Raw genomic sequence first — 12,592 nt, 5'->3', positions numbered from 1 at the left:
GGAAGACAGGACAGAAGATATTAAAGAAATGCAAGAAAACTGAAGCAGAGCCATGTTTTCTTTCTGCTTAAATAGACTCATTAAAGCAGCAGATGTCCCTCAGCCAGTGCCAGACATTGCGCTACTGTACAAAGTGCAAATAATGCATGAGCACTTTCTTTATATCAAATACATGTTTATATTCTGCTCTTAAATATTATAACTGGTTCTCAACAGGTGTGTTCTTTGCGGTCACGTGTCCTGTTTTTTTAACTGTCTTGTTCCTCTTCTGGTGCATGTGTCTTTTTTTGTTAGCCTGATCTGAGGAGAACAGCATTTCACTCTCATGTATGCTTGGATTATAATGAAGAAATGACAATAAACTGAATCTTGAAACATGAGAATAACAGCTTGGATAGTTCAGTCAGCTTTTTTTTTCCTTCCCAATGTGTGATGCACGTCTAAACCAACCTGAGTGATTTTGTTGTGGTTTGCCAGAAACATGGACAGATTCTGAGACTCCTGGATGGATGCAGGCTCAGACATTTTTCGGAGGAACTGAGCAGCTCTGCGAGACGCAAAGAAACACACTTTCTTTAAACACAACAAAAATCAAACCAGGAAGAAATTAAGCTTTTCAGGATAATACACTGATATCGGTCTAACACACACCTGTAGAGACAAACATAAAAAATAAAAAAAACCTTCATCACTTTAGGAATTGTTTTTTTTTGTTTTCTTCAGTAAATATGGATTTTAAAAATTGGACTCAATTGTATATTAAAACTAACTAACTGAATCTATGAATGGACTGGAAATGGTGAATTTTATTTTGGTTTTTTTAAGATATTAAACTATTTTACAAAGATAGGCTGAGATTTTGGCTCTTTGTAACATTGCTGGTTGTACAGCTGCATCAGCAACTAAACTTCCCTTAAGATTTTTAAAAGACTTCACCTGACTCTTGATAAACTGTCACATTGACCATCACATTGTTGGACTGGAAAATAAACAAGGAAGTAGTAAACCACAAAGATGGAACAGATGATGTCCAACAAAAGAATTCAAGATGATATTAATGTTTTATCCTGCATCAATAGAGCGCCCCCACAAACAGGCTTTATAGGCAGGCTGTCATCAGTGTGTGGCCAGATGTTTAAATACAGGACAACATTTTTTATGTTGTACATTACATACATCAAATAAGTGATTTCCTATTGTCTTATTGTCTGTTGTTTGCAGACTTTTCAAAGCTTCAGGAATAAATCTATCCCGTCAATCCTCCATCAGGATTTTCTTTGTGTTCTTATTGAAGTACATGCAGCAGACATCTGAAAACATCATGCACAGCTCGTCATCATCACAGTTTTAGGGAGACCTACAGACTGATTCATATACAGATATATTTAAAATGTGTTACAAAGACACAGGCGTGACTGAATTCAAAGGTGTGGAGTGGTGCTGCGTGATGCTGCCCTCTAGTGTCTGTTATTTTTATCAGATGTCTGAATGAATGCAGCACATCTTGGGACTGCTCCTGTTTACCGTTTGTAAGCCGAGTGGTCGTTCTTCACACTGCACTTCATGTTCTTCAGCTCATCCAGCACGGCGAACATGTTGATGAACTTCCCGAGGGTCAGCAGGTACGCCTCGGAGACAAAGTCCTTCCTGCGCTCCGTGTGACAGAGACGACGGACTTCCCCGCAGAAACGGTCGATAGCAGTACGCTGGAGGAGAATAACAGGAGAGATGTTAACTTAAGATGTGAGGGCCTACATAAAGTAGAAGTTGAGAAGAGTCCTGGTTTAATGTACGACGACATTTTACCTGGAAGTACATGAAATTCATCAGCTTAGTGACTTCAGGCTCCAGGACCTCCACTGTCTTCTCATAGATCTCCACTCTGTTCGGCTGCTCGTTGCATTTCACCTACGAGAGAAACACAACCACGCAGCAAGAAATGTTACAAAGAAACAGGGTTTCAGTGTGTGTGTGTGTGTGTGTGTGTGTGTGTGTGTGTGTGTGTGTGTGTGTGTGTGTGTGTGTGTGTGTGTGTGTGTGTGTGTGTGTCGAGGGACAGCAGATGGAAGCTAGCTCTAAGCTAACTCTAGTACAATGCATCAAATGACACCATTAATGTTTCATATTGTACATGGTCCCTTCACAAATTAAATACTTTTTAAGTAAATTCGTCAATCCTCAGGTTCCATTTCCTAAAATAAACTGATCAAATCAACATGAAGATAAGGTTTTTAAAAACGTTCTAAAGTTCTGATTGGTTCATAATAATTTGATCTTGATCAAACTTTCAGTATGACTTGATTTAAAAAGAAAAGATCACCCTGATGCCAGCAGAGGGGTCCAGTCAGGTTGGATTTCAAGAGCACGCGACTTTAAACGTGATCTTTTTTTTAAATTGCTGTTTAGGTTTTATCACATTTGAAAAAAAGATTTGTTTAATTTGTCCGGGGATAAAGTATAACAGTTTGAGTACAGTAAAGAAAAGGAGAAGAAAAGAACCCCCAAACTGTCTAAGTCATTCAGTTATATACATTAATGTGTTTATGTGTACTCTTTACGTCACATGAAGGAGGTGATCACTCAGTAGGGTTACATGGCGCTAGATATTCGAATTTCTGATCATATCAGACAATGTTTGGACTTTTTAAATGCATGTAAACATCTTAGTCCGACCTACATCGGACCAAAATCAGACCATAACGGACATCTCATAATCGTAAAAAACTGTTAGAGATAAACTGAAAACAGGAGATGTTCGGCTTTTATTGTGCTGTTTTCCAACAAACAAAATAAAAGCACTGGGCTACAATTAGCCTCAATTTTGATCAGTAGAACCATGTATTTAAAATATTCTGTAAACTTAAAAACTTTTTAATCAGGGTTATAGAAACCCAACTTTATGTTGCCCTGAATGTTTCCTGAATCACAAAATGAGAACACAGGTTTACAAAAAAGTTGCTGATTAATGAATTAAGTAAATACTACTTTCAGCTCTATATGTAATGATTTAATAAAGTTATGTAAATTCAAAATGTAAGCCGTGGCCGTGTGGTTACCTGTGGTATAGCACGTGAACAGCTCCTCCAGGTGTACAGCATGATGGCGTACTCCTGCCCCTCTTCCAACATCTCGTTCTAGTGCATCAAACAAAACCCGAAAATCACATCACACAAACAAAACATCAACATATAAATACATTTTACACTAAATCAAACATTTAAACACTGAACTTAAGTTATACAATAATAACAGGACTACAAAGTGGGTGGGCATTGAGGAGCATTAGTTATTCCAGCCGTCCCTGCCTCCATACAAAGTGCTGTTTGATTCAAGCCCACAGTAATTATCCCTCACTAATTAGACACAAAGCCCTGTGAAGACACCGCCTGAAGCACCCGTTTGTCCCGGGTTGTTTGCTTCTGGGTCTGGTTTAGACGCTGCCTGCTCCACAACAACAACAGATCCAGTTCATAACAAGCGTTTGACCCCATTCTGATGAGTTTGTTTTCCCCCATCAAGTCGTCACAGAGGAGAGAGGGAACTGATATTTAAGAAGAGGCTGCGACCCTCAAGTCGTCGTACCATGCTGGAGTGGACGGTGGCCTGCTCGATGTATCTGGCGATGCCGGTGACGAAGGCGTTTCGGTCCTCGAAGTTGGTGTTGAAGTTGGGCTGTGAGAAAGAAGGGAACAGTTGTTGTTTTTTTTTTTGTTTTTTTGTTTTTTTTACAAAAATGTTTTCAAACTTCCCTATAACAGAAATAACTGGACAAAGAAAGTGTGTTCACAACATGATAACATGTGAGAGAGGAACATCTATGACTAGACAAAGCAGAAAGTGTTTCACATCACACTGAACAGAAGATAGGTGATAAAAACACCGCCGTCAGCACTGACCTGGAACATGACCGAGGAGGGGAGGGGCTCGATGCATGGCTGCTGGTCCGGGAGGGGCAGCTCCTCCAGCAGGTCCACATTCGACAGAGCATCCTCTAAAGTCACTGTGGACGCCATGGTGCTGAAAAGGACAAAAAAAACAAAGCACGGTTATTACTTCAGCTGGTGGCAGGACTCGGTAGCTGTGAGCCCTTAGCCCTCCATCCCCTCTATGCAAAAGTGAAATCAAATGACAGCTCAGAGAGTGTGCACTGTGGCTGCAAGAGATAAAAAAAGAGAGGAACTACTTTTGACGCTGAGGGGAAAAAGCTGGATTAAAACATTTAGTTGGAGGATGGGTAAAAGAAAACTCAACTGAATTTCATCCCAATAATCCCCCAACAATCTCCAACAAACGTATAAGCCGATGCAGCTGAAGACAAAGCGACCCCTGCGGCTAAAAAAATGGTCCCTTCAAAGAGAGATTCACAGAGTGCCTTAGATTCTCAATTGTGAAAAGAGTAAAACGATTTTTGCAATAATCCCCGTGCTACCAGGGTTTATGTGGTTGCTGCAATACTCCCACAGGTGAATGCACAAACCTGGAAAGAAGCTTAACAGCAGAGCAAATTGCATACATCCATGGTCCTGCCAACACAGGTTTCCTTGCAAGGCCACTAAATTCATTTTGAGAGTTTTGAGAGAATTCAACCCTTGCATGGTACTCATGGCCTCTGCATTGCTGCAACAAAAACATGTATTTGCTTATCATGTTTTTTAAGTAGCTTGCAAACCTTGTTCCTGCATATGCCTCCTGCATCACACCAATGTTGTTCAAGCATATTATTTGAGATTCGACTTGCACTTGGTACATGTTTACATGTGTTTAATGGATCTACTCCATGAAGCGTGGTTGTGAGTTGGACAGTGGTTTACAAAAGAAGTCATATGCGACATCTTTTCATTTGCATGCTTGCTATATAAAGTTGATAACAAGCTGGTTGAGTTGCGCAGTAGTAGAGCTTTTTTTTTAGAATGAGATGGTGCAGAGTCATTCTTCATGCAATAATGATTTGTTATCAGGGATTCCCCCAAAAGAATAAAACTGTCTTTTTTACATTTTGATTTAAGAAATGACACTCAGTTTCCTTTCTGCACGTATGCAGATACAGATACGGTGAGCCACCAGAAACATCATGATGAATGTCGGTCTGCAACATGAAATCAGATGCAAATAGATCAGTACTGTATTATTAAGTGTTGTGATACGCTTTGGTTTGCAACGCTCGCTGTGCTGCTGACTACAGACATTCGGACGTCACTGAACAATCAAAAATCCTACTGCAATCAGAATCGACAGAGAGTCAAACAATCCGCAGCGACTGACGACAAACACAAAGAGCTGGCAGTGACAGGGAGCGCAGGACTCAAGGTCAGAGAAGGTCACTGAGCTGCTGTTATGCAGAGAAAAGAGCAGAACGGAGCTGGAAGGCTCTGTGGGATCATATGATTGCTGCAGGATGCTGATTGTAAAGGACGATTGTTAGCTCTTAAGATGTTTGACGCCTGGTTGGTTATGGGTCACTCTCTCTGCTGGGTGTGAATAACTCCATCAAATCAACTGCATTTAAATATACATTTTCCAGCTCATTGGATTAATTCAGTAGTGGTTTGAGAGGCTACTTAGATGTCTGATTTATTTTCCCTTCAAACGACCTCTGTTTTTAAAATGTTGCTCATAAATAAACCTGCCTTGCCTTGGACGGATTTTGAAATTTAGCTGAGAAAAGTCTCAGTTACAGCTGCAAAGTTTGACTCTGTATTTACCATAACGCTTTCCACAGTCCCACCCAATGACTCATGGGATTTGTGGTTGTTGAATGTGGCTGTGCAGCAGAGGAGACTACATATTATTTATCCAGGATTAGCCCACGTGTAGATAAATGTGAGAAAATAAAACTAAAAGAGATTCTATTAGAGCAGCAGAAAGCTAGCCCTTCCAATAGTATTAACTAGAGGAATATGATGCAATTCTTCATTAAGATTGAAGCTTAAAGAAAAGCATTTAGGGGATGTGGAAGGCTGATACAAGCTCAGACATGCACTCTTTAGAGATCTTACAGCCTGTGCACAGTGTGACCTGTGACCCCTGCTAACAGTGTCAGATTACAGAGGGCAGCTGCTCTTTACGTTTTAACAACGAGGATGAAAATGTTGCTTAATTAGTCGTTATGGTGGCTTTAACACTTCCTTACATTAAAACAACTACAAAACTACATTTATTTTATCATGGTTCAATATGTATCTTTGAAAGACTTCTGACGTTACTTTTATGTCTTCACCATGACCTCCGTTTAAACATTCAGAAGATCATTTATTTGAGTTCATAAATAAAAGACAGAAAACATTCTACAGGGGATCTACTGATTTTCTTCACCGTCATCAGAGGTAGTAACAGAGGGCATTACAGGGGCAATGTGGGATCAGCTGAGCGCTTCCACAATGTTCCAATTCTACAATTCACTTAGCAGACCCTTTTATCCAAAGCGACGTACATCAATGCTGTGAGGCAATGTGAATTCACAGACTTGAACACAAGCATTACGCCGTTGCAGAATCAATATTAAAGGCGGGATGACGGCTGAGTCTGAAAAGGGCAACTGATTAAAAAGTTGTTCTTCAACAACATCTAAAAGGATGCTCTATTGTTCTGAGCAGTGAATGCTCGGGGGGGGGCTTTTGAGTACAAGGAATTTATCATCATGCGCAAGAAAGAAGATGAGCTGAGCTTTGTGATATGGATAGTTATTCTGCTGAAAGTAGCCACTGGACAACGGGCCCATTGTGGTCAATAACTGTGAAATATCATGAGTAACAATTATCAAATAGTCTGTCTTTTTTTAAAACATTGTGCAGTCAGAACTTAAGGGCCTGAAGTGTGCCATGAAAATGATCCCCATAGACACAACCAGCAGCATAAAGCTCATCAGGCAGGACGAATTTACACCAAATTCTGATGCAGCAATCAAAACAATCCCTGCAGAAATCAAGACCCCACAAACCAGGCTATGCGTTTTCAGTCTTCTTTTATCTTATTTTGATGAGTCGGTGATAATTGCAGACAAGATTTGCTTCTCAGCTCACAGGAGATGCACATGTATGGTTGAATATATTCCTATATTACATCAAGTGGCTGCCCCCTGATCGGGGGATTACATATTTGCGTAAAAAAAAACTTGAACCAAAGTACATAACAAATTGGTTCATACACCTCGTATGGATGTGAACAAACTAAAATCAAAGCTCAGAGTTCACGCTTCAAAATCACAGCGATGGTTTGATTTCAGGTCATGTATGTGGGGGTTCAGTGGCCTGCTACCTACAGACTGGACTGTCAGTACTCACCACTCAAACATTTTCAAGTTAATCAACCGCATGGGATTGAAAATAGGTGTGGTTAGTTGTGTAATGCAGTTTCTAAAAGAGAGGAGGAAGTCAGAGGGGAAGTCATGTACCTATGCAAAGCTGTTTTGAGAAATAGTCTCATTCATGATTGTGCCAAACGTCTTTTTTTAGTGTGCAAAACTGAACTGCAAAACTGCAAAGTAAGCAACAAATGAAGGACGAAGGGGGAAGTATGAATCCCAGACAACCGGAGCACGTGATGCACTTTAGTTTTTCAGTGAACGACTCAACAGTTACTTTTACACTGAAGACAAAGACACTGTATGTAATCAATAATACACACACACACACACACACACACACACACACACACACACACAGCTCTGCATTAATTCAAACAATGCATTTTAGTATTTAGAAACTGTTCCTATAAAAAAACACAAGTCACTTTGACAAGAGTTCTAAGTAAAGCAGACTGAACTGTTGTTGAGCCTCTTGGTCAACCCTCATTAAAGAGAAACAACTTTTAAAATAGGGAACCGTGGTGGTTTGTGCTTTAGTGCACAGTTCCTGTTAAGACTTCTAAATGTGGAGCGCTCTCCTCTGATAAGAGTCAGAGTCAAAAAAAGACAAAGAAGAAAGGCCAGAAGCTGGCTGCCTCTTTAAGTGATCATTTGGCCTACCAGCTTGTTAGTCCTTACGCACACTGCAGGGGCATTACACCGGGTGTTTGTAGGACTCCCACATTACTGACACAGTAAGGAGCTTAAACCAGAATCAAGCAGGTGACCTAGGTGTGCACAGCAGGGAGGAAAAACAAGGTACTAACACACAGACTGATAGTAACAGTGACAAAGACACACAGGGTTTACTGTTTGTACACACTTCATACAGGGACGACCACGGGGGTACTTAAGACCTATTCACACTGCCGTTTCCAATCCGACCCTGAAGGGTGAGCTAGACCCACTGCAGTCCGTTGATTGGTCAAAAGAATCTTCACTTCCCGTGGGACAGTGGTAATAAAGGACAAACACAAAACGCACCGTGTTTAAATATCCTGCAGATTTGGATCAAGGGTCATTTTAAGGCTGTTTTTGTTTTTTTTGCCATTTCATTACTCTGTCACATTCTTTTAATTTGTTGAATGTATTGGCTGTTTGCACTATGTCATGCCTCTGTGGAAACGCAAGTCAGATCAGGGTTTACGGTACCAAACTGTACTGAACCACACCTGACAGCTTGGTGGAAACAGGGCTAAAGTGATCCCCTCTGTACTGTCTTTGAAGGTAGTAACAGAGGCGTTACAGGATCAGCTGAGCCAGCGGGGGAGTGCAGCGCTGTGTGCCTGCATGTCTGACTCTACACTGTGTAGCTCCCTCTGTGCCATGCGTCCGCATCGCCTAAACGGAATGTGAATTCACAGACTGGGACACCAATATTGCGCTGTCTCTGATTTCCGACTCATCCATTGCCCTGTCTCTACAATAAAGGCATAAGCTGCCACTCAGCCTCAAAAACTCCCTGCATAACAGAAACACAGCTGTATGTATTTATAACACAGTACCTGACTGAATTTTTTATTTCTTTGCAGAAAAACAAATATCGACTTAAATATGGTGTATTGCCAATTTATTAATATATGATTTTGGGTCCATATCACCAAGCCCTTCTAGCTAAAAATAAACTATATTAGAAATATATAGCAAGAAGTTGATCAATTTGACGCACCATAATTAAGCACCTTTAGGTGCAAGCAGCAGACAAATTTGTCCTTAGCCCGAGCTGCAATTGCCCGTGGCCTGCATTGTTGTGTTAGTGGGCTAATGTTAGCACACTTGACTTAGCTTGTAGCTTCACATTGCATGTAAATTTACACAGAATGACCTCGATTTAGAACGCGTAAATGAGTTTTAAATAAGCAGTGAGTATGTTATTCTTCTTTTATTTATTCCGTGACTAAAACAGCTTTAAACACAAGGAGAGGAGTCGGCCATCAGATGTAAGACAACGACCCAGCCAGCGGGACTCACGCTTCACACTCATTATAGACAGTCATGACTCAGGGAGGATTTACTTGATTTCTGCTATATTTGTGTATAAAATGTCGCAAAATCTGCCGTTAACTAGATAATTTAAAGAATTGAATAAAAGGTAAAGGTGAGCTTAAGTAATCAATTAACATTTAAAAAGTAATACAAGTCACTCAACCTGACATACGTTTATCAAAGCTAGATAAAAATGTTTGATAGCTAGCCAAAGACAACTGAAAAATAGTTGGAAAAGTTATCCAAAATAAATGGCTAAAAATAGTTACTTGAAACTACTTTTATAAGTTAGCTAATAATAACTGATAAAGAAAACACTTTCAGCAGCTATAAGCAAAAGATAAATGCTTTCAAAATCAAGGAACTCCAACTTGGTCTAAGTACAAACTTGAACATATCATCATAATAACAGTAAAGTTTTATGACAAACCTTTACTCCACTTTCATAGAACGCAATACAGAAGAATAACAGACACATTATAGAAGTATATTTAGATGAAAACAGACTTGAGTTTGTCTTTCAGGAGTGTGGAGGTAGACAAGAGAAAAACGGTTTGTCCCAACTGATTGACACGTCAAGACGCAGAAAAAGAAAGACAAAGGAGTGAAGGTCGCAACAGCCCACAAGGTGCCCGCTCTGCCACCAGAGTTAAACTGTTACCCCCTGACATGACGTTTTTAAAATGTCTTTTTAATGCTGTGAGCACCACAAAATAAATCCCACTCACCTCCTCTGTGAAGAGTGGCAGCAAAAAAAGTTAAATAAGGAAATTTGGATCGAACTGAAACTAAGACCACGGCTGGAGACCCCTGAAACTGTTGTATCCACTGACCCTTAGGTTAGTTACTGTGTGAAAACAGCAGCAGAAACAAAGGCTGGTAAAGTTTTGTTTTTAATAACACACTTGTGTCTGATCGAGCTGATGACACTTTTTTGCACATATGCAAACGGTGCTCAAACAGATCACACTTTTAAACTTCACAGCTGAAGATAGAGAGGAAGCTGTAGGTGAAGAACAAGCCCCTGCAGAGTATGTACCAACACTATCAACACAACGGTGTCACTGAAGGAAGTTGTTGATGTGTCTCCAGGGTGAGGTGTGAAATCGTACCATTCTCACTTTTTTTCCACAGAATATCACAGTTTCCATTTACGGTTAAATAAATCTTACAGATAGAAGTTTTTCCTGACAGATTTCTAACTAATGGTTTCTCCCATTTCAACCAGACAGTAGTTTTATTTAGGTGAACTTGGGGCACATGTTAATGCAAACATAATTATGAGGGAAAACAATCTCAGTTTGCAGCCTGGATTTGATTTGTATAATCCAGTTTTTACATTTGTACTGCCAACTACATTTCTTTGGACGCACTGAGCAAACCAAAGCTGAAAAACATTGATCTCACAAAGACATTTCTTAGATTTAAAGAGTTCCTAACAAAAAGATCTTTAAAAGATTTACAAAAAAAGCTGCTAGTTTGAATGACCAATTTAGCACTTTTAGCCTTTAAGAGCTTTTCTAAATCTATTTTTGGTCAAAATGTTTAAATACAGAATGCAAGTGGGACATGGATGCCAACTACTCAGTTTCAGTGGCTGCACCACCGTGTCACAGTTTACTGGTCTATCACATGAGATGTGATCTTCTTAATTATATTCAGAGCATATTCTAAGAAATTATACCACAAGTAGAAAACAACACAAAGCGATGTTCTGAAACATATCAAAAGATGTGGTTTAACTAACAGTATCTCCTTGTCTCATCAGCTCACTCCTTCCTTCCTTTCCTCATTTCCTCCACATTGTCACTGATAACAGACTAGGAAGTACTAAACAGACTAAAGTACTAAAAGTTGTTAAGCAATAATTAAAAGTGTAAGACCTTTCCCTTAAATTTATTTTAGTTGTTTTAGTATAAATACCAGAAATGCCAAAGATACTGCCTGAAATTAGAGAGCAGCTATTGGCCAGTACCCACTCTATGCACCAATCAGATACTGTCATTTATAAACTGTTATAAACTTATTTTTGAAATAAGCAAACAGCAGCAGTGTGGTTTTATTGGTCAGTGTCAGGATGGTCAGATTTAGCCAAATGTTTGAAACCCCCTGCGTTACCTCAGGACATCAGAGGGTGCTTAAAGCCAGGCTAACTCTAACTTTCTCTCATCTTGTTACTAAAATAAGGATAACATCGATGTCAATGGGTTGCAGTGGTAAGCGCGTTGCCGGACAGCGAGGAGGTTCCTGGTTCGAATCCGTCGGACAGGACCCTTTCTGTGTGGAGTGGGTGATATGTGGGTTCTCTCCGGGTACTCCAGCTTCCTCCCACAGTCCAAAGACATGCTTGTTAGGTGGATTGGTGACTCTAAAAGTGCCCTGTAGGTGTGAATGTGCAGTATGTGTGGCTGCTTGTCTGTCTCTATATGTCAGCCCTGTGATTGACTGGCAAACAGCCCAGGGTGTACCCCCACCTCTCGCCCAATGACAGCTGGGATGGGCTCCAACCCCCCCCCCCCCCGGGACCCCAAACTGGAAAAGTTGTATAGATAATGGATGGATTGATTGTTCATCCTTCACATGTTTTTTTGCCTGGGACCTGATTATCTGCAGGTCTCTTCCTCTCCAGTACAAACAGACCGAGTGATAAACATCCAGAAAAAAAAAAGCTGTCTTCTTTCGCACATTGATCAGTACTCTGTGTCGGCTGATTTCCCTCACCAACAGCGATTCTGATGTCTAATCTAGGGTATCTGAATTTTTTCATATCCTTCTACTGGTAGCCAGGAAAATGATCACTCTATCCCGGCTCAAACCTCCCACCCGTCACCATAACGACAGAGGGTAAAGAAAGTGTACTTCATGGAAAAACTAAAAGCAGACTTTCATGTAAAGGTGGTAAAGTGCTCCTGCAATTGCTTAGTTTAAACTGCTGATGAGATAAAAGACTGGTTCATGTTTTTTTGTTTGTGTGTATGGCAAAAAGACGTGTGAAAATTAAACACGTTTATAAACAGATATAGGCCTACACATATCCTTAATTTGCTCCTCATTGAAAGTCAGTCCTACCCACTTTTTTTTGGGCGTAATTTTCAAATCCCCTTTTTTTATGTGGATGTAGATGTTGTCATGAATTTGAATTTAGGCTACATGTTGGCCAAATTGTAAATGATTCTTCTCATTTTCTTGCTATGCTTTCTCTTAAAAACAAGTGAAGTCTGTGAATAAAAAAGTGCATAGCTCTGCACAAAAAAAACGTTTTAA

General features: G+C 40.1%; 1 protein-coding gene across 1 annotated transcript in view; it reads right to left on the bottom strand.

Moving 5' to 3' along the window:
• Positions 1-12,592, bottom strand: part of cyfip1 (cytoplasmic FMR1 interacting protein 1) — a 32,001-nt gene that overhangs the window by 18,470 nt on the left and 939 nt on the right. The window contains exons 2-7 of the mRNA XM_061030245.1: positions 3,897-4,017; positions 3,583-3,672; positions 3,057-3,134; positions 1,807-1,908; positions 1,525-1,706; positions 451-547 (exon numbers count right to left, since the gene is read on the bottom strand). Coding sequence (XP_060886228.1) covers positions 451-547; positions 1,525-1,706; positions 1,807-1,908; positions 3,057-3,134; positions 3,583-3,672; positions 3,897-4,013 — 666 coding nt within the window. The 5' untranslated portion in view covers positions 4,014-4,017. The remainder of the gene's footprint in view (positions 1-450; positions 548-1,524; positions 1,707-1,806; positions 1,909-3,056; positions 3,135-3,582; positions 3,673-3,896; positions 4,018-12,592) is intronic.

Source organism: Labrus mixtus, chromosome 3, assembly GCF_963584025.1.
Source record: "Labrus mixtus chromosome 3, fLabMix1.1, whole genome shotgun sequence".
Taxonomy (NCBI): Eukaryota; Metazoa; Chordata; class Actinopteri; order Labriformes; family Labridae; genus Labrus; species Labrus mixtus.
The sequence above is the reverse complement of the archived record's forward strand: the minus strand, read 5'-3'. Positions and strand labels throughout refer to the sequence as shown.